We start from the raw sequence: 25,991 nt of genomic DNA on the forward strand, positions 1-25,991 counted from the left end.
TATATAGAAATATATAAAAATATAAAAGGTATCGTGCAATAAAACTACATAGAAGTATATAAGAATATAAAAGTACATAAAAATATGTACATAAAATATATATATTGTCATTCGCATAAATTCAAATTTTTGAAATATCCCCCCAGCATCGAAATAGCACCGCTCGCAGCTGAAAAGGCTGCAGCTATACCGCGTTCGCATTATTTTTTCCTCGATGAAACAACGACTTTGCATAATAAAAACGAAAAAAACGCACGACAGAAAAGTGTAGCAAATTTAATTGCATAATTGATTAACAACTGCGCGGCCGTTCGTATTCCACGATAAACGTTCCACCGATCGAAACGCAAACAGTCGGCTTCCGACCCAATAATTATCTATTTATATATTCAATTGGCCGGCTTTAATGCTTACGAAAGCAAATTATGCAAGCTAATAAACCAGACGGCAGTCTTTTATGCAAAACGAGAGCCTTTATCACGGTAATTCGCCGAGATCGGAATCCGAAGGAAGTTCGCCTCTTCCGTCGCGTCGGCGACTTTGACGCGCGACCGAATCGCGAAATGCGCGGCGCTATTATTGTACGCGAAAGAACGAGGCTCGGTTCGAAAACTTGCGTCCAATATTACGGCTCGATAGCACACAGATGCGATCAAAATGAGTACAGCAAAGTCTCCCTTACTGACGCTCAAATTGTGCAGAAAAATGGACAATCTCGGAAGAGGAGATACGATTATTCGAGCCTTGCGGCTCGTTTCTATAATCGTGGACAATTTGTAACTATAAAAATAAACCGCAAGGCTCGAACAATCGTATCTCCTCTTCCCAAATTGTCCATTTTTGTGGGTAATTTGTGCGCGAATTAGGGAGAAATCGCTGTACAGTAATGTCTCCCTTACTAACGCTCGGATTGTCCACTAAAATGGACAATTTGGGAAGAGCAGATACGATTATTCCAACCTTGCGACTCGTTTTTATAATTGTGGACAATTTATAACTATAAAAATAAACCGCAAGGTTCGAATAATCGCATCTCCTCTACCTAAATTATCCATTTTTGTGGACAATCTAAGCGTCAATTAGAGAGACATTGCTGTATGTACCTGCGAGCGGTAGCTCGTACTATTGACGATCACGTGCAGCTGCGTCGTTGTAAAATGATTTAATGGTACGGCCAAATTGAGCCGCGAATTACTATGTTCTATCGGAAACGCGCGAGCTGTTATTGCGTTAGACTGTATCCCAGTACGTACTACATTCTAAAAGATAACGCGGTATTATATGTCCGACGGAGAAAAAAATCGCGGCGCTACATTCTACTGCCAAATCACGTACCACTTGATTTTGTTGGAAAACACGTGTTTGCTGTAATATCGTTCGCGTAGCGATACGTCTTGCCATGAAACCACGTAGCGCAACATTTCCTAAGAGAATATTATAGTGTCCCGTCTCATCGAACGTAACTGAATTCTACTAGATATTTCATCTGATCTTTAAAATGAAAATTTATTCCATGAATTTATTCGATATTTTATTCGAAGAATTTATTCAGTATTTTACTCGAAGGATTTAACTGAATACAATTTTATTTGAAAAATTTATTCGATATTTTATTCGAAGAATTTATTCAGTAGTTTACTCGAAGGATTTAACTGAATACAATTTTATTTGAAAAATTTATTCGATATTTTATTTGGAAGAATTTATTCTATATATTATTCGAATAAAATTTTATTCGAAGAATTTATTCGATATATTAACTGAATAAAATTTTATTTAAAGAATTTATTCGATATATTAACTGAATAAAATTTTATTTAAAGAATTTATTCGATATATTAACTGAATAAAATTTTATTTAAAGAATTTATTCGAATCGTTACTCAAATAAAATTGTATTCGAGGAATTTATTCGAATCGTTACTCAAATAAAATTTTATTCGAAGAATTTATTCGAATCATTACTCAAATAAAATTGTATTCGAAGAATTTATTCGTATCGTTACTCAAATAAAATTGTATTCGAGGAATTTATTCGAATCGTTACTCAAATAAAATTGTATTCGAGGAATTTATTCGAATCATTACTCAAATAAAATTGTATTCGAAGAATTTATTCGAATCGTTACTCAAATAAAATTGTATTCAAGGAATTTATTCGAATCGTTACTCAAATAAAATTTTATTCGACGAATTGACTCGAATCGTTACTCAAATAAAATTGTATTCGAAGAATTTATTCGAATCATTACTCAAATAAAATTGTATTCGAATCATTACTCAAATAAAATTGTATTAGAGGAATTTATTCGAATCATTATTCAAATAAAATTGTATTCGAAGAATTGACTCGAATCATTACTCAAATAAAATTGTATTCGAAGAATTTATTCGAATTATTACTCAAATAAAATTGTATTCGAATCATTACTCAAATAAAATTGCATTCGAAGAATTTATTCGAATCATTACTCAAATAAAATTGTATTCGAAGAATTTATTCGAATCATTACTCAAATAAAATTGCATTCGAAGAATTTATTCGAATCATTACTCAAATAAAATTGTATTCGAAGAATTTATTCGAATCATTACTCAAATAAAATTGCATTAGAAGAATTTATTCGAATCATTACTCAAATAAAATTTTATTCGAAGAATCGACTCGAATCCAAGCGAAACTTTATACGTAGACTTCATTCGAAAGACAATTCTATTAAAACTACATCGTAAAAATCGACTCGAAAAATCGCTTCGTAACGTCGAATTGCATTCGACGATTGCGTCGAAATTGCATTCGAACAATGTCCAGCTCCGATCCTCGTAACAAGGTGCGCACAATGTGTACGGCGAATGCTCATAAACGTCGCGCATTCCTCGATGTTTGAATTACGGTTGGTTCTTGTAGCATGAGCAAGAAAGTCACGCGAGTGTAAGGCCTGGCACGAAAAACCGCGCAAAGGACGCCGGGAATTCGCGGCGTTTCAAAAGAAATGGGGAACGGTGAAAAAAAATGGTGGTGGTGGGCCCCGTGAGCAGTGTTGAGTTTCGATTGAATGGTCCATTAGGAATATAATGAGAACCGCGCACCGCAGTAATTCACGTCCTTCCAGCGTTATACGCTTTTCATAATGAACATAAAACTCAAAGTTCGCCGTGGAATGTGTAGCAAGTGTGGTCGACCGTGTCGTACTCTAAATATTTATGAGATATAGTTGCCATTCGATTGCTAATCTTCTTGGGAAACGCGAACGTCCGCGCGGTAATTGAATGCTGAATATTTATTGCACGTCCGCGCGTAATTAAATATTGTACAAACGACTGTTGTCGCGCGGCGATCTTTTTATCATTCGATAGCCAACTTTCCTTCCTTCCATTCCCGCATACCTCCCGCCCTCAACCCCCGAAACTATGCGAAAATATTGTAATAATCGACGGCAATAAAAACCGTCCGCATTTTGTTTCTTTCGCGAATCATTTTAATGAGGCGAAATTAATACATTGATATTTTCGGTCTCCTTTAATCTGCTCGCCATTTTTTGCTATACCTATCCATTTTTGTCATAAGTGTGATAATATTGTGCATTAACTTGGCCGAAGGACGATGATGGTATTTTTAGTAAGAAAGTAAAGATTTATGCGATTTTTAACGCTGTATTTTAATTATTCCTATTTTCTTACCAATCTCTTGCAACGATTATTTTCAATTAGATCGCAGATTCTTTTCAGTTAATTTTATGTTGCAATAAATTGAATTTGATTTATTTATTCTTGTTGTAAACGCACCAAAATCTAAATATATTACATAAATTATAATTACAATTGAATTAAAATATTATAATTTAAAAATAGAATTTAAATTGAATTTAAATAGAATTTAAATAGAATTGAAATAAAATTTAAATTGAATTTAAATTGAATTTAATTATAATGTAATTATAATTATAATTGAATTTTAACATCGATTTACCATTGAACTATTATTTATTTATTTATCAAAGCTTGAAATCAGGTGGTTTATCTAACAAAATACAGGATTGTTGCGTGCAAAGGACTAAGAATAATTTATAACATCGTCAAACAAATTGAACTTAAATTGAATTTAATTATAATCTAATTATAATTATAATCGAATTTGAATATCGACTTTACCATCGAACCATTATTTATTTATTCATCAATGCTTGAAATCAGATGGTTCATTTAACAAAATACAGGATTGTTGCGTGCAAAGGACTAAGAATAATTTATAACATCGTCAAACAAATTGAACTTAAATTGAATTTAATTATAATCTAATTATAATTATAATTGAATTTTAATATCGACTTTACCATCGAACCATTATTTATTTATTGATCAATGCTTGAAATCAGATGGTTCATTTAACAAAATACATGATTGTTGCGTGCGTCCAAGAACAATTTATAACATCGTCAAACAACGTTCGGCAAGAACGTCGAAATTAACAACAAGTTTTAATCGTAACAGATTTTTCATTCGTTTCATCTTCGACCGAACCGGCGTTGATTTAATTGATTTCTTGTTTCCACGATAGTTTACATTACGATCGCGGAAAAAAAGCGTCGATTTGCCGGAAAGTGCTCGCTTCGAAGCCAGAGAGCATCGATCGAGGCAAGAAAAGCACGCGAACTTCGGTCCGGCGACGACGCGTCGTCGTCGTTCGGGATTGCGAATCGGCAAAGAATCGACCGTACAATTTGTTAGGGGAACGATGCCACACGCGCGCGCGCGCGCGCGCCGCGCCGGGGCCGCAGCGCGGCCGCCGCCGCTTTTGCAACGTGGCCGGCGCAATTTATTGGTTACTTAGAATCAATTAGCGAACTCGCATTTATTACCCGCGGACAAGTCCGCTGTCATTGTCCCCGCGCGCGCGCGCTTTCTACTTCCATTCGGGGCGCGCGAGATTTCTTTATCGCGCGCGCGCGCCGCAAGAAGCAACGTGCTTCTAACGTGCGTTCTGCCTTTCGTTTTATCGGCTATCTTTCGCCGTACTGCATCGCGACCCGATCGCCGCCGGATCGAAATCAGCCGCGCCGAAAAAGAAAAAATAAATCACCACCGCGAACGAGAACAATGCCGCGTATTTTGCCAACGGTTCACTCTGTTACGTAACAGCGCAAGCGAGCTGCAACGTGTATAAACCCTTTCACGTACCATTTCGCGCTAATAATTGTTGCATAAAACAAGGCGTTCGTTCGGTGATAACGGCCCGGCAACGTGTCGTTCCAGCGTCGCTGAATTTTCAGCCGCGAAACCACGATGCCGAAGCTGCTTTCTACGGCGGCGAAAGTTGCAAACGCGTTTCCACGTTTTCACGTTTCTTCGCGCTATTTCCGCCTAATTCGCGGTACTCCGTCTTCTGTTTCGATTGTTGTTTCTGTTAATTATGTTCTTTCTTTTTCCTTGCTACTCATTTCTTTATTCTTTCGCTTTTCCTTAATTTTTGCTAATTTTTGCTAATTTTTTCTTTCTCTTTAACGTCCCCTCTTTCTTTCTTTGTTTCGCTTTCCGCATTTTTCCAGCCAGTTGACCTTTCTTTCTCGTTTTTGTTTTCTCAAATTTTAAATCTCGCATTTCATTCTTTTTTTCGCTTCTTTTTACTTTTGCTGGTTTTTGAATTTTTACACACTTTCTCTTCTCGTTCTCATTTTTATCACAATTTTTACACCTCTTACAGCATTCTCGATTTTTTCTACTTTCTGAATATTTACACCCTCTTTCTTTTTTATCTCAATTTTTACATCTTCCCTAGCGTTCTTCATTTTTTCTTCTAGCTTCTGATTTTACATAAAATAAACCTGAGGAAAAAGTCGCCGGAGAAGGAACGCGAACGAATTGTAAATCGATGAGACGTGTATCGCCTTATCTGAGGAAAAGAAAATGGTCGATATTTCGCGGTTATAAATTCGATAAACAATGGACACGTACGCGAAAAGAGCCTATCGAGCAGACCAGAATGTTACATAAGCCACGAACATAATCTATGATATCTATAGAAGCTCGGGTATCACAGCCAGAACTCGTTGGTACAAACTGCGAGTTTTATGGATCGATGTGGCGAACGCTGGAAATCCGGATGCGCGTGATCTCGCGTTTCTGTACGGTTTAATCGGAGAGAGAGCGAGAGAGTGCGAGAGAGAGCGAAAAAGAGAGCGAGAGAGAGCGAGAGAGAGCGAGAGAGCAAGAGAGAGAGAGTGAGCGAGAGAGCAAGAGAGAGAGAGTGAGCGAGAGAGCGAGAGAGAGCGAGAGAGAGCGAGAGAGAGAGCGAAAAAGAGAGAAAGAGCGAGAGAGAGCGAGAGAGCAAGAGAGAGAGAGGGCAAGAGAGAGAGAGAGTGAGCGAGAGAGCGAGAGAGAGCGAGAGAGAGCGAGAGAGAGAGCGAAAAAGAGAGAAAGAGCGAGAGAGAGCGAGAGAGCAAGAGAGAGAGAGGGCAAGAGAGCAAGAGAGAGAGCGAGAGAGAGCGAGAGAGAGCGAGAGAGAGAGCAAGAGAGAGAGCGCGCGAGAGAGAGAGATTCACAGCGACAGCCGGCGCCGCGCATTATAATGCGCGGCGATGATCGGCCTATGCGGAATATCCAATTAAGCATTTTTTTTTTTTCTTCCCGACACGATCGTCTCGCTCGTGTCGCGTCGCGTCGCGTCGCGTTATTTCGTCATGGAGGCACGTAACGCGCGGCGTCACAGGCCTCGACCGCGTTTGTAGAAAATCACGTAAAACCTCGGCAACGGCTTCCTTATTTGTAAATAAAATGTAGGATACCTGGCGCCTGGCGTCTGTCGCGCGTCCTTTTCGGATTACGTTTTCTTAACTTCGATTTCTTTCGCGGAATTAAATGTCTCGCTCGCTCGCTCGCTCGCTCGTTCGCATTGCAAGTCGCCTCGCGAACGACTCGACATTATGCCGTCGTTGAGGCATCATCCGTGACAGAAATTTTCTTCTACGATAGGTTCACGGAGCACCGAGAGAGCAAATAATTAATTACTACATTATTAAAGCAACAGTGATAGATTTATTACAATTTTAATAGCGCGGCAATAACGTATTTATTGCTACTTCGTGGAATTAACGATGATATGTTTTGCAACTGTTTTATGAAAACATGATAATGGAAACAACGATAATATATTTAGTTATTAGTACTTTATGAAAGTAACGATAATACATTTATAACTACTTTATGGAATTTAACAATAATATATTTATTTAGTAATACTTAAGAAAGGTAACGATAATTTTATAAGCGTTTTATGAAAGTGGGAATGATACATTTATTTATTACTACTTTATACAAGTAACGATAATATATTTATTACTGTTTTAATAACATAACCATAATATTATTTTAACAATGTGATAATATTTATTAGTACTTTGTACGAATTAATTTAATTATAATGCATTTATTCATTGCTATTTTATAAAAGTGAAAATAATATATTTATTACTGCTTGGTACAATTATAAATATTTTGTAAAACTTATTTTATGAACATTCGTCTGTATTTTAACGACAACAACGAAAAATCCATGTTACACGCGCTTTCGATTTTCTTTGCTTTCCTCCCATCTTTTCAATTCTCTTCCTTAACAATAACTCTTATTTATCAATAGTTCGTTGCAGATGTCTTCTCAACGTTTTACAGAACACTTTATTTATCAACTTTTATCTACCATTTCTGAATGTTACCATGCATCGGTCCAAGCGACAATTCGCACACGATGTAAACTGATTTACAGTGATGTCTCTCTAATTGACGCCCAGATTGCGCACAAAAATGGACAATTTTGGAAGAGGAGATACGATTATTCGAGCCTTGCGGTTTATTTTTATAGTTATAAATTGTCCACAATTATAAAAACGAACCGCAAGACTCGAATAATCGTATCTCCTTTTTCTAAATTTTCCATTTTAGTGGACAATCTGAGCGTCAGTAAGGGAGACATTACTGTACAGCGGTTTCTCCCTAATTCGCGCTCAGATCGCCCACAAAAATGGACAATTTGGGTAGGGGAGATATCGTTATTCGAGCCTTGCGGTTTATTGTTATAGTTATAAATTGTCCACAATTATAAAAGCGAGCCGCTAGGATCGAATAATCACGTTTCCTTTTCCCAAATTATCCATTTTAGTGGACAATCTGAGCGTCAGTAAGGGAGACATTACTGTACAGCGATTTCTCCCTAATTCGCGCTCAGATCGCCCACAAAAATAGACAATTTAGAAAGAGGAGATACGATTATTCGAGCCTTGCTGTTTATTTTTATAATATATAAATATAATAATATAAATTATTGTCATATAAATATAATAATATAATATATAAATATAATATATAATTATATATATAAATTGTCCACAATTATAAAAACGAGCCGCGAGTCTCGAATAATCGTGTCTCCGCTTCCCAAATTATCCATTTTAGTGGACATTCCGAGCGTCAGTAAGGGAGACATTACTGTATATCGATATTCGAGTACGACACTAATCTGTCATCTGCAACGTATCGAAAAACAAAGCTATTTGGATGAATTCGTACAGATATCGATCCGAAGTGAAATATATAAAATCGAAAATATAAGAGAATCGATCGAGATCGACTGGAAAAGACGAGTCGACTCGTCGCTTCCATTTCTTTTACAACGTTCGACAGCCTCGAACGCGCGATCCGAGAAGCTGGTACGCGTTGACGGAAAAACTGGACGTAAAAACGAAGTAACAATTTCATAGAGAAATTTATGGTCGACTGTTAAACGGTGTTAGGTGTCACGCCGGGGGTCAGCACGCGCACAATGCTGCGCGCGTGTGCGCTCCGCCGCGGTGGTGCATGCCGATTCGCGAGACAGCGCTAAATCCTCGGCCTTCATTTTTCACTGTTCCTCGTACATTTCCAGCGAAAAGTCGACAGGAATGGGCGCAGCTATTCCGAGCATTTTGTTTATTCCATCCGCATTCTACGCCGATTAACGGCGATACAGAAATCGGCCGAGACAGACGGAGACAGATAGATCGAGATTGATCAAGATAGATCAAGATGGATAGATAGATAGAGAAAGAGAGAGAGAGAGAGAGAGAGAGAGAGAGAGAGAGAGAGAGAGAGAGGAGAGGCAGAGAAACAAATGGACACTTACGAAAAGGAAAAGGAAACAAATTGCGCGGACACACTGGGAATTCGGCTGTAGACTCGAGTGAAAGTTGCGTATTTGACAAGGAAACGTAGCGAAACCACGTCTACCGATTTTTGTGCAAGTTTGATAGAAAGCAGATTTCATTAAAATGTCACGAGCATGTTCTCCATTAATCATAACTAAAATTAATCTTGTCTGTCTCGGTTTCAAAGCATTCTCAAGAAAATGAATGCTTGCTTTTTAATTTTTATTTTGCTTTTGTATCTTGTAATTTTTATTTTATTTTTGCATCTCGTAATTTTTTATTTTTGTTTTGTTTTTGTACTTCGTAATTTTTTATTTTTATATCATTTCTGTATTTTGTAAGTTTTTATTTTTACTTTGTTTTTGTATTTTGTAATCTTTCATTTTTATTTTATTTTTGTATCCCGTAATTTTTTATTTTCATTTTCTTTTGTATTTGGTAAGTTTTTATTTTTACTTTGTTTTTGTATTTTGTAATTCTATATTTTTATTTTGTTTTTGCATTTTGTAATTCTGTATTTTGTAATTTTGTATTTCTACTTTGTTTTTGTACTTTGTAATTCTGTATTTTCACTTTGTTTTTACATTTCGTAATTTTTTATTTTTACTTTGTCTTTACATTTTGTAATATTCAGTAATTATTTAATTCTTCTATTTTGTAAGTTTTCATCTCTATTTTAACCTCGGTGTTCTTCCTTCCATTTATTTCGATCGCTCGAGTCTATTCCAGAGACACATTCGTACAAAACAATCGAATAAATAAATGCCGAGCAGTTCAAACGAACTCAGTGTTATTAGCTTCTTTTTATAATGCCGCGCGTGAGTCACTTTTATCGCTTGGTAGTTTCCATGTTGAAGAAAAAAAAGGTAAAAAAAGAATAGACTTAGGAAAATCATAGCCAGCGAAGTGTACACACGATCGGGCAATTTGCAATGCAAAAGAACACGTTATCGCCGTGAACGAGAGCGCCGTCGCCTTAGTTAGTATAAATTGAGATAGACGGACTGGTATGACTGGATCGAAGAATGAACCGCCGCGCGGCTCTTTCGCTGTGTTCCACGGGGGTAGCCGCCATTACACCCGTAATTATAAATATATATATACAGAGTGTCCCAAAAATGTCTCGCAATCCGAAAGTGATGGGTTCCTCGGATCATTTGAAGCAACTTCTTCCTTTACAAAAATGTTCTCCGAGGCACCGTTAACGAGTTATTAACGAAAAACAGTGACCAATAAGAATCGAGTACGGCTGACGCGAGGCGGCCCAGCCAACCAGCGCACGAAGCCCAGTTCCGCTCATTGGCTCGGTCGCCTCGCGCCAGCCGAGCTCGCCTCTCATTGGTCACTGTTTTTCGTTAATAACTCGTTAACGGTGCCTCGGAGAAAATTTTTGTAAAGGAAAAAGTTGCTTGAAATGACCCGAGGAACCCGCCACTTTCGGATTGTAAGACATTTTTGGAACATCCTGTATATACGTATATCTGTATACATATAATCCACGGTTGTTAGCATTTACTATCGGAAAGGTAAACACAGCGGGAGCGATTCGAGTGATTCGAACGATCCGAGCGATTCGAGGGATTCGAGTTGCTCGCCGCGCGCTGCCGGCGCGCTCGTTGATCCGTTAATCCGTTAATAAGGGCACTCGAGCGACGAGGCGATAACAAAAATAAAGGTACCGGAGATAACGGCCGGCCATGATTACACGGTATTGCAAATACGATTATCGGTTCGATCGGCCGACAGAGCGACGGTCGGCGAAGCGCCGTGCCGTGCCGAGCCGCGGCACGGCGCGGGAACGGCGCGGGTCTCGGACAGAGACCGACGATCCTCGTGGCCCTCGATACGGAGAAGGACGCGGACAAAGAGGCGGCGATCGTTGATAAATGATTTATGCATGCCACTTGACTCTCATTAATGCTTACGGTCCCGATATGTTTGCGTCTATATCCTTTCGCGATGTTTACGAGCGCCCAGCGAACACTTTTATGCCGGCGACTGGCCACCAACTCGATTCTTCGGCCTCGCGTCTTCGCGTTTCCGCGTTCGTCCTTCGCGCCGCGAAATATCGCGATCGAAATTCCTGCATCCGATCGTGCGAAATGTACTTTTGTTATTTTTGTTTGTCGGCATTATTTGTTGCACACTGTGCAATACTGTGCGAACTCATTAATCTTAACACTTTCATCGCCGCTGTCGCGTACCGCAACAATTTTAATTACGAAAATCGATTTTGTATCGTAATTACACTATTAATTTATTGTTTTCTCGTAATGTTGATCATTTCTTGTTTTTATGAAACGTTTTAGTAATCGAAGCACAGCGTATATTCGTTTGGAAACTAGTTCGAATGGTTTTTGTTTAAATTGTTTTAAAGTATATTTGTGCGAAAATGAGGTTAGAAATTGATTTTCGGTAGAATCGTTTGAAGAAAGAGCAAGTTTTGAGATTGATTCACTGGACGATTATTTGGAAAGGAGTTTAAAAATTAAGAAGAAATATTGGTTTATAGTACGTTTGTGAGAAAACAAGTTTAAAAATTGTTTTAAATATTTATTCACGGTAGAATCATGTGTGAAAACGAGTTCGAAAATTGTTTTAAAAATTGATTCAAGGTACAAACGTTTAAGAAAAATTTAAAAATTGATTTTCAGTACAACCATTTGAAAAAGCAAGTCTAAAAATTGTTTTAAAAATCGATGTACAGTACAATCATGAAAAAACAAGTTTAAAAATTGATTCACAATTCAATCTTCTGAAAACGAGTTCAAAAATTTATTCAGAGTGCAAACATCCAGAAAACGAATGTAAAAATTGATTTCGAGTACAATAATTTAAAAAAGTAAGTCCAAAGATTGTTTTAGAAATCAAAAGTACAGTACAACGACACGAGAACAAGTTTAAAAATTGATTCGCAATACAATCATGTGAAAAGGAGTTTATAAATTGTTTTAAAAATTGATTCAAAGTACAAATATCCAGAAAAAGAATGTAAACATTGATTTTCAGTACAATAATTTGAAAAAGCATGTCCGAAAATTGTTTTAAAAATCGATGTACAATACAATCATATGAAAACGAGTTTAAAAATTGATTCAGAGTGCAAACATCCAGAAAACGAATGTAAAAATTGATTTCCAGTAGAATAATTTAAAAAATCAAGTCCAAAAATTGTTTTAAAAATTGTTTTACAATACAATCATATGAAAACGAGTTTAAAAATTGATTCAGAGTACAAACATCCAAAAAACAAATGTAAAAATTGATTTTCAGTACAATAATTTAAAAAAGTAAGTCTAAAGATTGTTTTAGGAATCAAAAGTACAGTACAACGACACGAAAACAAGTTTAAAAATTGATTCGCAGTAGAATCATGTGAAAAGGAGTTCAAAAATTGTTTAAAAAATTAATTCAAAGTACAAACATCCAAAAAAAGAATGTAAAACTTGATTTCCAGTACAATAATTTAAAAAATCAAGTCCAAAAATTGTTTTAAAAATTGTTTTACAATACAATCATATGAAAACGAGTTTAAACATTGATTCAGAGTACAAACATCCAAAAAACAAATGTAAAAATTGATTTCCAGTAGAATAATCTAAAAAAGCAAGTCCAAAGATTGTTTTAAAAATCAAAAGTACAGTACAACGGCACGAGAACAAGTTTAAAAATTGATTCAAAATTGATTCAGTAGAATCATGTGCACTGGATCAGTGCGCTAGCAAATGAAAACGGTCTCGACGAACGGTATTAATTGGAACAGATTGGCGGCGGACAGGTCTCGCGATTCTAGACGCATTAAAATCATCGCGACTAGAAACGATACCGACAGCAGCTCGGCTTATCCGGCGGTTATAAAAAGCGCGGCGAGTGCCCCGTGGAAGCCAGTCCGCGACGGTTGTCACACAACGAGGCTGTCGCGGCCCGCAGGACCCCGTGACGTCAGCCTCTCCTTATCTCGGGAGGAGAGAGGGGGAGGGGAGACATTGTCGTGTTTAGCACCAACGCGTGTCCTATTTTCTCAGCGGCATTCTGTGCGTTTCTTACAGGTGTAAGCGGCGTCCGGCAATATTTATCGACGCACGTATTGCCGGACACGTGCCGCGGCCCGACGACGCTTTTTTCCCCTTAGATAAGACGATATACGGCCACGTCGGGGCCGAACAATTCCTTTCGCGTAGTCAATTACGGCGACACCGACCATCTTATTTTCAAACTGGTCGGCCGCGCGGTGATCCGTTGCCTCTATTTTACCGTTAACGGTGCCGAATACCGCGACCCCGAAAATCCCCGTAATATCGTGTTAAATGTAATTTAAATTTTATTTTAACTTAAATTTTTTAATTTAATTTAGCGGATATTTATGCGACATGATAATTGTTCAAGGTTATATTGTGTTAAATATGGGTTAAACGGAAACGGTATCCTTTCGTTAGCGATTCTAATAAATTGAGAAGAATGCGGGAAATTTTCTTCAATTCTTTTCATTTTTTTCATTTTTTTCATGTATTTTCAGTTTGATATCTTCCCCGGTTATTCGTGCAGAAATTAATATTAAACAATTAATTGCGAAGTATTTCAGCTGTTGAATATTTTCGAAAAAACAATACAACGATCTTGGAGTCTCCTAATACTTTTACTGCTTCGCTTTTCATCAATTTTTCCAATAAACGCATAAAGTATGTACGTCGTGTCATTTTCTTCGCGGTCGCAACGATTAGAACGTCTTCGATTTCAATGATTTCTTCGGAAAGGAAGAGAATTATTGTGTGCTTACATTTATTTGACACACGTTTACTTTATATTTATTAATATATTGACATTTTGGAACAAGTCTGATAAAACACGGTATCGTTCGAAGGAAACATGCTACACTTACTGAAGTCCCCAGGACATGATTTGCAGCAACGGCCGGGAAGCAGAACGGGCTCGTTGCACGTCAATTTCGGGCATTCGTTCTTGATGTTCCTGCAATGCACCCTCGCGACGATTCGTCGTTTCTTCTGCACCTGGAACAAGGGAAGCGGAACGCGGCTGTTAGTCTATAGGTTATTCTGCAGGGTGTCCCGAAATTATGGTTCGGTACGGGGAATTAGAGGTTCCTGGGGTCATTTGAAGTAACTTTTTCCTTTACGAAAATGTTCTCCGAGGCATCGTTTACGAGTTATTAACGAAAAACACTGACCAATGAGAAGCGAGCTCGGCTGGCGCGAAGCGGTCGAGCCAACGAGCGCACGAAGCCCAGTTCCGCTAATTGGCTCGGCCGCCTAGCGCCAGGCGAGCTCGTCTCTCATTGGTCACCGTTTTTCGTCAATAACTCGTAAACGAAGCGGCGGATTGAATTTGCGCTAAGGAAAAAGTTGCTTCAAATAATCCCAGGAATCTTTCATTTCCCGGAAGTACCATGATTTTGGGACATTATGTATATGTACTCTATATGTACTCTAAATAGATTCTATATATATTCTATATGTATCCTATATGTATCCTATATGTATTCTATATGTATTTCAACTGCAATTATATTATAATATAATAGTCAACTGGAGGGTAGATAGAACGATGAGATAATAGGATGATCAGCGGCTCAGAAGGAAATTAAAACAGAGCCAAATCACAGAAAGAGATACATACTTAGCTATTTAAATAAACACGTCGAGATCAGAATTAGTTAGTGAAACGTAAGACAAGTTATTTTAATTGTATATTGAAATTTATAACGTAATTTTTAATTATTACTCTAATACTAACTGTATGGCAAGTTGTGAACATGGTAACAAGGCACTGAAAGGCCAAGTACAATTTTTTGGTCACAGAAATATAGAATTATACGATGCAATTAAATTTATATATGTTGTATTTATAAACGTTGTATATATACAGGGTGTCCCAAAAATGTCTCGCAAATCCGGAGATCATTTGAAGTAATTTTTTAAAAGTTACACCAAGAAGTTACTTCTAAAGTTGCTTCGAAAGTTACTTAAAAAATTACTTCAAACGATCGCGAGATATTTCTGGGACACCCTCTATATTCTATATACCATAGCAATTACATATATTTCTTGTTCGATGTAGCTGTATACGTATACAGGTGTTACGTGTGTCTATACATATAATTATTCGTAAAATAAAACTTTAAAATGCCTTTTTCTTCATACTTCATTATTTACACAAATCTCAGTATTGCATTAGAACAGCGGAACGTAAATTAACCCTTTGCTCTCGAGTGGCGACTCTGAGGCACCACGAAAATTTGTTATATCACGTTTCAAGATAATCTTTACATTAACAAAATTTAGATTTAAAATTTGCTAAGAGTGCAATTATTGCGCGAGTCCTATATATTTTCTAATATATTTATATATTTATATATTTTCTAACTTACAGTATTCCTATTATGCGCATAAAATGCATTTTGTCACGTATAATAGAAACACTGTAAGTTAGAAAACTGATTTTATATTTACAGTTAAAATATAAAATATAAATAGTGCAAAAACGCAGACCGTTATTATATAAAAAAAAAGATTATTTTCAATTCTCGATTATATTCGAGTGTGAAAAATTATAGCAGCGTAAAATACAACGCCGCTCGAATTATCTCGAGTGTGCACAGTTTGGCCTGTTTAGCGCGCTCGAATTAACTCGAGCGTACAAGTTAAGGGGTTAAAGAAACGCACCGGAACGACTTTTCGTCCTTGAGCCGGAGGAATTTCGCCACGAATCCCACTAGAACCGTGTTTCCGATCGAACAGATGTAATAGAAACAATTTCGAGCGTCGAAATCGACGAAATACACCCCGCCGTGCGTGCGGCCGCAATATGTTCGCGGGTTCTGTAAACGCGTTCACACATGTTTATTACCGCTTTACGCATCGCTGACGATCGTTGTAACGTTTACATACGCGGCACGCGATAAATCTATCGGCAAGTAATTGGTAGGTGTTATTGATCACAAAGGACTCGTTTATCACGGTCAATGGTGCGCCATTACCGGGGACACGATTTACGGTGTTCCGACGTAATATAAATTATTATTTAATGTCTTTGTCGCGATCGGCCACTTTCTACCGGGCCGGACGATAGCGGCGGGACCGGAAAAATAATCGGGTCCGAGGCGCTGACCATTCTAAGCCACGGTGTCAACGCGGTGGCGTTAAACCGTTCCGTGCCACGGCTACGGCACCTCTGATAAATCCGTGTTCCACCGAGTCCGCCGCTTTCCACCGGTAGATCCGTCGTTTCTAACCTGAATAAGCGTTTTGTATTCGGAACGTCTTACTTACGGCCCGCGGGACTGTTCTTTACGATACACTCGCGCGCCCCGGAGAGCGATTCAATGTGTGTCTGTGCGCGCGCGCGCGCAGCTTTCTTTCGGTTATACTTTCGTTGCGTAATGAAAATCATACAGTTTCGCAATTTAATTAGATTGTATTTTAGTTGCACTGTAATATTCGATTATATTGATCATTTTAACCGCGAGCGTGATTCAAGTACGGTGTAATAGGAGTGTAATTGTACTTTGAATGCAATTTAATTTGAAGTAGAATGTACTTCAAATATAATGTAATTGAAATAGAATGTACTTTGAATGCAATTTAATTGAAATAGAATGTACTTCAAATACAATGTAATTGAAATTGTACTTTGAATACAATTTAATTTCAAATGGAAAGTACTTGAAATACAATGTAATGGAGATACAATGTACTTTGAATGCAATTTAATTGAAATACAATGTACTTCAAATACAATGTAATTGAACTACAATGTAACTTGAATACAATTTAATTGAAATACAATGTACTTTGGATGCAATTTAATTTGAAATAGAGTGTACTTCAAATACAATGTAATTGAAATTGTACTTTGAATACAATTTAATTTCAAATGGAATGTACTTGAAATACAATGTAATGGAGATGCAATGTACTTTGAATACAATGTAATGGAGATACAATGTACTTTGAATGCAATTTAATTGAAATACAATGTACTTCAAATACAATGTAATTGAACTACAATGTAACTTGAATACAATTTAATTCAATTACAATGTACTTTGAATGCAATTTAATTTGAAATAGAGTGTATTTCAAATACGATGTAATGGAGATACAATGTACCTTGAATACAATTTAATTGAAATACAATGTAATTGAACTACAATGTACCTTGAATACAAATTAATTGAAATACAATGTATTTTGAATGCAATTTAATTTGAAATAGAGTGTACTTCAAATACAATGTAATTGAAATACAATGTGCTTTGAATACAATATAACTGAAATACACATATTTCGTGTACACATTTCTATCTCTCCTGCGTATTTTCTCCTCGATTACAGCCTATTAATTCAAGAAAAATATTCGCATTAAAATGTAAAGCACCAATTACATAATAGCTAATTTTACATTCATCCATAACGCTTTTCAGCGTTAGCTGTTAAGTTTCAGGTCTGAATTATGTTCTGTTATGCGAAAGGAGATGTCTTGAAGTCATAATAGACGTCCGCGGCACACCAATGCCGTAAATCTAATGTGATGGACGACTATTGTGACTCACGAGATATTTTCTTTCGAAAACCAACCACAATTTAGAGTCGATCTTTAAACGCCGTTTCCACCGTCGTTCTCTTCGCGAATCTCTTCTTCTGCTATTATTTGTGTGAACTTTCGAACGTCTTCGGCGTTCGCGTTGATTTTTAACGAACGCAATCGTGTAGCAATAATTTTTACACGCTGCAACGAATACTCGCGGAAAAAATAAGGCTTCGGCTAGAGCAATTACGTGCACCATGTACAGTAATGTCTCCCTAATTGACGCTCAGATTGTACAGAAAAGTGGAAAATTTGGGAAGTGGAGATACGATTATCAGAGCCTTGTAGCTTGTTTTTTTTATAGTTGTTGACAATTCGTAACTATAAGAACAAGCTACAAGGCTCGAATAATCGTGTCTTCTCTTCCCAAATTGTCCATTCTTGTGGACAATCTGAGCGTCAATTAGAGAGACATTGCTGTAATCTGAGCGTCAAATAGAGAGACATTGCTGTAACCTGAGCGTCAATTAGAGAGACATTGCTGTAACCTGAGCGTCAATTAGAGAGACATTGCTGTAACCTGAGCGTCAATTAGAGAGACATTGCTGTAACCTGAGCGTCAATTAGAGAGACATTGCTGTAACCTGAGCGTCAATTAGAGAGACATTGCTGTAACCTGAGCGTCAATTAGAGAGACATTACTGTAATCTGAGCGTCAAGTCGAGAAACATTACTGTGCAGTAAATCCTCTCTAATTGACGCTCACATTGTGCACAAAAAAAAATGGAAAGTTTGGGAAGTGGAGATACAATTATTCGAGCTTCGCAGCTCGTTCTCATAATTGTTAACAATCGATAATCATAAAAAACGAGTCACAAGGCTCGAACAATCGTTCGTAATCCTCTTCCCAAATTGTCCACTTTTGTAAACAATCTGAGCGTCGATTAGAGAGACATTACTGTAGTATGTTCTAATGAATAGTCGCAAAAAAGAAAGAATGCGTTCCAACAGGCAATAGCGCGCGCGGCGATACGTTGTAATGAATAGTTTCGCGGGAATACGTTTCAACGGAACGATCAAATAGCGATACATTGTAATTGATAGTCGTGTACTAATACGTTCTAATGGATACCCGCGTAAACGTACGTTTTAACGGACAGTCACCGCCGTTACGTTCTAATGTATCCCGACGTATTAGTACGTTCTAAATGAACAGGTACGCGGTAATACGCCCTGACAGTTAACTACGTCGTAATACCTTTCAATAAATCCGCCGCATACTGATATCATCTGTTAACAAACAACAACTACGTAATAGTGCCGCCTGAACGAAGAAAACTACATTTTACTATGTTACGTAAGGAAATTACGTCAGCAGACGGATGAGACACATCGGTTGAAATATCGAACGATTGTTTCATTTGTTTATTATTCCGAACACGCGATAACTGCTTTTAACAACGTGCCTGGAAATCGACCGGCGATACTGAATCTCAGAAATCGCGCGTGATCGCGAAAGAGAAAATTATTCGTGCGAAATAACTCGATTCTAAGATTATGTTGTTAATAGATGTTCTTATATATTTTTAATTGAGATTTAAATTGTCATATATACATATATATTTAATAGAAGTTTAAATCGTCATATATAAATATTACGATTATATTATGTATATATATGTATACATATATATGACAATTTAAATAATATAGTAATAAAATATAATAATAATATTATATATTATAATATTACTATATTATATACTTTTAATGAAAATTTAAATTCTAATGCATTTTCAATAGAAAGTTAAATTGTGATATATTTTTAATAGAAAGTTAAGTTAAATTGTAATATATTTTTAAAATAGAAATTTAAATTGTGATATACTTATAATAGAGAAATTTAAATTGAAATATATTTTTAATAAAAGTTAAATTGTAATATATTTTTAATAGAAATTTAAATTGTGATATATTTTTAATAGAGAAAGTTAAGTTAAATTGTAATATATTTTTAATAGAAATTTAAATTGTGATATAATAGAAATTTAAAGTGAAATATATTTTTAATAAAAGTTAAATTGTAATATATTTTTAATAGAAATTTAAATTGTGATATATTTTTAATAGAGAAAGTTAAGTTAAATTGTAATATATTTTTAATAGAAATTTAAATTGTGATATAATAGAAATTTAAAGTGAAATATATTTTTAATAAAAGTTAAATTGTAATATATTTTTAATAGAAATTTAAATTGTGATATAATAGAAATTTAAAGTGAAATATATTTTTAATAAAAGTTAAATTGTAATATATTTTTAATAGAAATTTAAATTGTGATATAATAGAAATTTAAAGTGAAATATATTTTTAATAGAAATTTAAATTGTGATATAATAAAAATTTACATTGAAATATATTTCTAATAGAAATTTAAATAGTGATATACTTATAATAGAAATTTAAATTGAAATATATTTTTAATAAAAGTTAAATTGTAATATAATAGAAATTTAAAGTGAAATATATTTTTAATAGAAATTTAAATTGAAATATATTTTTAATAAAAGTTAAATTGTAATATAATAGAAATTTAAAGTGAAATATATTTTTAATAGAAATTTAAATTGAAATATATTTCTAATAGTAATTTATAAATTGTGATATAATAGAAATTTAAATCGAAATATATTTCTAATAGAAATTTAAATTGTGATATAATAGAAATTTAAATTGAAATATATATTTTAATAGAAATTTAAATTGTGATATAACAGAAATTTAAATTGAAATATATCTTTAATAAAAGTGAAATTGTAATATATTTTTAACATAAATTTAAATTACAATATAATTTTAATAAGAACTTTTGTGCATACGCAACGACTATAGACAACGACTCTGAAACGAAGAGACTATGTAGCGAACGATTATAGACGATGACACCGTGGGCAACGATTATTGACGGGGACCAACACGGCGGGTCGTCGAGGTCTACAGATAACGAGGATAGACGACGAATATATTGACAACGAACGTAGACGACGATTAAGACGACGAGCAAAAAGAAACCTGGATTTTGGCCAGAAGATGCCGCACCGAGTCCGCAGAGGGAACGGCGAGGAGCCTAAATGTATCCGCGACCGATAAAAGTTCCATCTACCCGCGTGTACCCGGCGACTGTCTCCGGAGGGCTGGTCGCCTCTTGAAACAGAAAATTTACCACTGGCGCCCCGGTTCTCGTGTAATTCGAAGTTTAACGTCTGCGCCGTCCGATCGCCTGCTTGCTCCCCGTCTCTCGTTCCTTCTGCTCGTTTTTCCCGGAGAGCCCGTGGCCGCCGCACCGCGCCGCACCGCGCCGAATCGACATCGAACGCGTATCGTTTCGTGTTTCAGGAATGCCGTGCAGCTCTATAAAACCCTCAACTTAATTTCCGCCCGCTGTAACCGGAACCCCGCCGATCCGCCCGCGTCTACGATCCCTATCCGCTTGCTCTTTGTCGTCGTCGTCGTCTTCTCTTCGTCGCCGTTTCCAGTCGTTTTCTGTACTTGTCGATGGATGTCGTCGTCCGTACTTGTCAACTATACAGGGTGTCCCAAAAATGACTCGCAAACCGGAAATGAGAAGTTCCTGGGATCATTTGAAGTAACTTTTTCCTTAGCGAAAATGCAATCCGTGGCTTCGTTTACGAATTATTAACGAAACAACATTGGCCAATGAGAGGCGAGCTCGCGTAGCGCTCGGCCGACTTGCGTCAGCATATCTCGCCTTTCATTGGTCACTCTTTTTCGTTAATAACTCGTAAACAAAGCCGTCGATTGCATTTTCGTCAAGGACAAACTTACCTTCAAATTACCTCGGGAACCTCCCATTCTTGGATTGCGAAACATTTTTGGGACAGCCTGTAGACATCATCACGTTAGTCGTTATGCTATACCGTCATTATTTTATTATTACATTATTACATTTTATATTACATATATATTATATTATATTATAATGTAATATATATTATATTATATTATAATGTAATATATATTATATTACATTATTATTACATTATTACATTATTTATTATTACAGCTGACTCGAAATGAATGTAAATAATTTTCAATAAAAAAAAAGAATTGTGCAGACTAAAACGGCGACGAACAATTGTGCAAAACACTATTCCAAAAGTCGATTATTTATATAAATATTTAGAATTTATATATTGTATATTTATTTATATATTATTTATTTATTACATATTTATTTATATATTATATATATTTAGAATTAATATAGGATATTTTTTATTAGCAAATTTTCAATTAATTTTTGTTAAGAATTATTTTGATCGATGTTACGCTTTTTGTCGTCGTCTTCTCTTCGTCGAAGTTTCCAGTCGTTTTCTGTACTTGTCGTAGATGGATGTCGTTCGTACTTGTCAACTATAGATGTCGTGTGTAATTGATGTCTATAAAAGAGTGGTTGTCTGTAGTGGTTGTTTGTTTAATCGACATCTATATTCGTTGTTTATGTAATCGTCTATGGTCGTCGACTATGGATATTGACTGTGGATGTCGTTTATGGATGTCGTCTATAGTAGTTGTCAATAGAATCGTCGTCTATAGTGAATGTCTACATAATCATTGTCTATAGTCGTTGTTTATAGTCGTTGAATATGGATGTCGTCTGCGGATGTCGTCCATGGCTGTCGTCTGCGGATGTCGTCCATGGCTGTCGTATATGGATGTCGTCTATGGCTGTCGTATATGGATGTCGTCTATGCTAGTTGTCCATAGTGGTTGTCTACATAATTATCGTTTATAGTCATCGTTTATAGTCGCCTGTGGATGTCGTTTACGGACGTCGTCTATGGATGTCGTCTATAGTATTTGTCTTTATAATCGTCGGCTATAGTGGTTGCCTATAATATAATAGTCGTCTATAATTCTCGTTCATAGTCATCGTATATGGATATCGTTTATGGACGTTGCCTATGGATGTCCTCTGTGGATGTCATCTATACTTATTGTCAATAAAATCGTCGCCTATAATGGTTGTATATAGTTGTTGTTAATAAAATCGTCGCCTATAATGGTTGTCTATAATAATCGTTTTCTAAAGTCGTCGTTCACAGTCATCGTCTACGGACGTCATCTATGGATGTCGTATATGGATGTCGATGTGGATGTCGTCAGTAGATGTCGTTTATTATAGTTACAGTCCACATAATCGTCGGCTATAGTCGTCGTTTATAATTGACGTATATAGATGTCAATGTGGATGTCGTTCATTATAGTTATAATCTACATAATCGACGGCTATAGTCGTCGTTTATAATTGTCGTATATAGATGTCAATGTGGATGTCGTCAGCAGATGTCGTTTATTATAGTTATAGTCTACATAATCGTCGGCTATAGTCGTCGTTTATAATTGTCGTATATCGATGTCAATGTGGATGTCGTCAGTAGATGTCGTTTATTATAGTTATAGTCTACATAATCGTCGGCTATAGTCGTCGTTTATAATTGTCGTATATAGATGTCGATGTGGATGCTGTCAGTAGATGTCGTTCATTATAGTTATAGTCTACATAATCGTCGGCTATAGTCGTCGTTTATAATTGTCGTATATAGATGTCGATGTGGATGTCGTCAGTAGATGTCGTTTATTATAGTTATAGTCCACATAATCGTCGGCCATAGTCGTCGTTTATAATTGACGTATATAGATGTCAATGTGAATGTCGTCAGTAGATGTCGTTTATTATAGTTATAGTCCACATAATCGTCGGCTATAGTCGTCGTTTATAATTGACGTCTATGGATGTCATACATGGATGTCTTACACGGATATCGTAGACGGATGTCGTCTACAGTTGTCGTCCATAAAATCGTCGCCATATAATAGTCGCCATATAATCATCGCCATATAATCGTCGTCTAGATTCGTTGTCTATAATAGTCGTCCTGAATGGATGATGTCGCCCATAGCGATTATCTATAAAAACGTCGTCTATATTCGTCGTCTATATTCGATAAAGCGCGAAGCATCTGCCGAATAGGAGATAAATCGAAATGAACTCGCAACGCTATTACAGTTTCTCCTTTAGCTGATCCATTTTCGCCATATATATTCGCTGCGATCGCATAAAATCCGCAGTCCAGCGATCGGCGAGACATTCGTTGGTAGAGAAATCGTGGAAATAAGGAGAAATAGCTTCGGGAGGAGCAGTCGCGGAGAGTGAAAAAGAGAGAGAGAGCGAGAGAGAGAGAGTGAGAGTGCGAGAAAGAGAGCGGGAGAGAGAGACAGAGAGAGCGACGGAGAGAGAGAGCGACGGAGAGAGCGACGGAGAGAGAGAGAGAGACAGAGAGAGCGACGGAGAGAGAGAGAGAGAGAGAGAGAGAGAGAGAGAGAGTGCGACGGAGAGAGTGAGCGACGGAGAGAGAGATAGCGACGGAGAGAGACAGGGAGAGGGGGGGGGGGGGAGACAGAGAGCGAGAAGCTGCGCTCGGACCAGAGGCTTACGGACGCGCGAACTCTATTTTTAGTCTTCGGAAGAATGACAGTCCCTCCTCAGTGTATATGAGGAGCTATTGATAGGTCGCGGGTTTCGTTGTGAGCGGCGCGAGCAGACACGTCGCGTGAATCACGCGAGATGTTGTTTCTTTACCGAAACCCTCTCGCGCACCGGGCTCCTTGGTGACCACCGTTACGCGTTTCCCTCCTCTACGGTTACATTCTAGACGATTTCAGTGCCGAGATTCAAACGCGGGATAACGTGTCGTCCTAACGGAGCAACCCGCAGTATCTCGTCCACGGGACAAACGTGAGAAGACCGACTTTCTCGGTCGTGCTAGCCGAGCAATTCTCGAATGTACTCGGTGCAATCAATACTCCCGTGATTCGACATTTTCGTGCATTATGTTTTACATATTATGATTTTATTTTTTTTTGTACGTATTATGATTCTTTCATACTCATGCAGATGTCTTTCGGATGCCATTTTGTTTTTAATCGATGCTCTCTAGATAATTGATTAGTTTCGGATTAATGTTAAGATTAACATTTGTTATTTTATTATAGTAGTCGTTTGTACGTGCATTTCGATTCTCGTGCCTTTTGTATTATATTTCACATATTATCGACTCCTAACCTATAAATAAGACATTATAGATCTAGATCCTTAAAGTTGCATCTTTTTTGAATAAAAAAAAAATAATTATGACTTGTTTCGCATTTCATTTGTTCGAATAAGAATTTATTCGTACAGGAATTCGCACGGAAAATAATTGACTTGAATAAAAGTAAAATTTAAAGTGTTTCTTCATAGTTTATAGATTTGTTTCTTCCATCTAATAAAGAATTCTTCGAATTATTCGATTAAAGAATTTGTCGAGTTATTCGATTAAATAATTTTTCGAGTTATTCGATTAAAGAATTACTCGAATTATTATTCGAATAAAGAATTTGTCGAATCAGTCCTCGAATAAAGAATTTTTCGAATTATTATTCGAATGACGAATTTTTCGAGTTATTCGATTAAAGAATTCCTCGAATTATTATTCGAATAAAGAATTTTTCGAATCAGTATTCGAATAAAGAATTTTTCGAATTATTATTCGAATAAAATATTCGAATAAATAGAAGAATTCGAATAAAATATTCGAATAAATAGAAGAATTCGAATAAAATATTCGAATAAATAGAAGAATTCGAATAAAATATTCGAATAAATAGAAGAATTCGAATAAAATATTCGAATAAATAGAAGAATTCGAATAAAATATTCGAATAAATAGGACAATTCGAATAAAATATTCGAATAAATAGAACAATTCGAATAAAATATTCGAACAAATAGAAGAATTCCACTAAAAGGAATTCATTCGGATAATCATCTTCGATAAATATTTATTCGAAAGAATCCGAATAAAGCCGAACTCTGGTTCGGAACGATAACTCGGGAACGCAGGCCGGCCTGTGAATGAGCGAAGGAATAAAAGAGTACTCTCACACGGCGGCTCGGATCAAAAGTTGCTTTTTTATTGGGAACGCCTGAAAGCCGGCCCACACGGGAGACCCCACGCACAAATCGCCGTTAACTTCCGGCCCGATCGGGCGCAACGTTCTCCGCTTCCACCATTATTTCTACAATAGTGTCAAAATAATGAATGGCTACCTCGGGGGAAGAAAATCGTGGGTGGATGAATCATGCCACCAGCCGCGGCTCTCGTGAATAGCGGGACGCTTTTTAATCGACGGGATCGCCCGGTCTGATC

General features: G+C 36.6%; 1 protein-coding gene across 2 annotated transcripts in view; it reads right to left on the reverse strand.

Moving 5' to 3' along the window:
* sog (chordin short gastrulation) overlaps positions 1-25,991 on the reverse strand; it is a 227,717-nt gene that overhangs the window by 48,980 nt on the left and 152,746 nt on the right. For both annotated transcript variants that reach the window (XM_033484410.2, XM_076519570.1), the window contains exon 3: positions 14,053-14,182. In XM_033484410.2, coding sequence (XP_033340301.2) covers positions 14,053-14,182 — 130 coding nt within the window. The remainder of the gene's footprint in view (positions 1-14,052; positions 14,183-25,991) is intronic.

The sequence above is a fragment of the Megalopta genalis genome, chromosome 1 (genome assembly GCF_051020955.1).
Source record: "Megalopta genalis isolate 19385.01 chromosome 1, iyMegGena1_principal, whole genome shotgun sequence".
Classification (NCBI taxonomy): domain Eukaryota; kingdom Metazoa; phylum Arthropoda; class Insecta; order Hymenoptera; family Halictidae; genus Megalopta; species Megalopta genalis.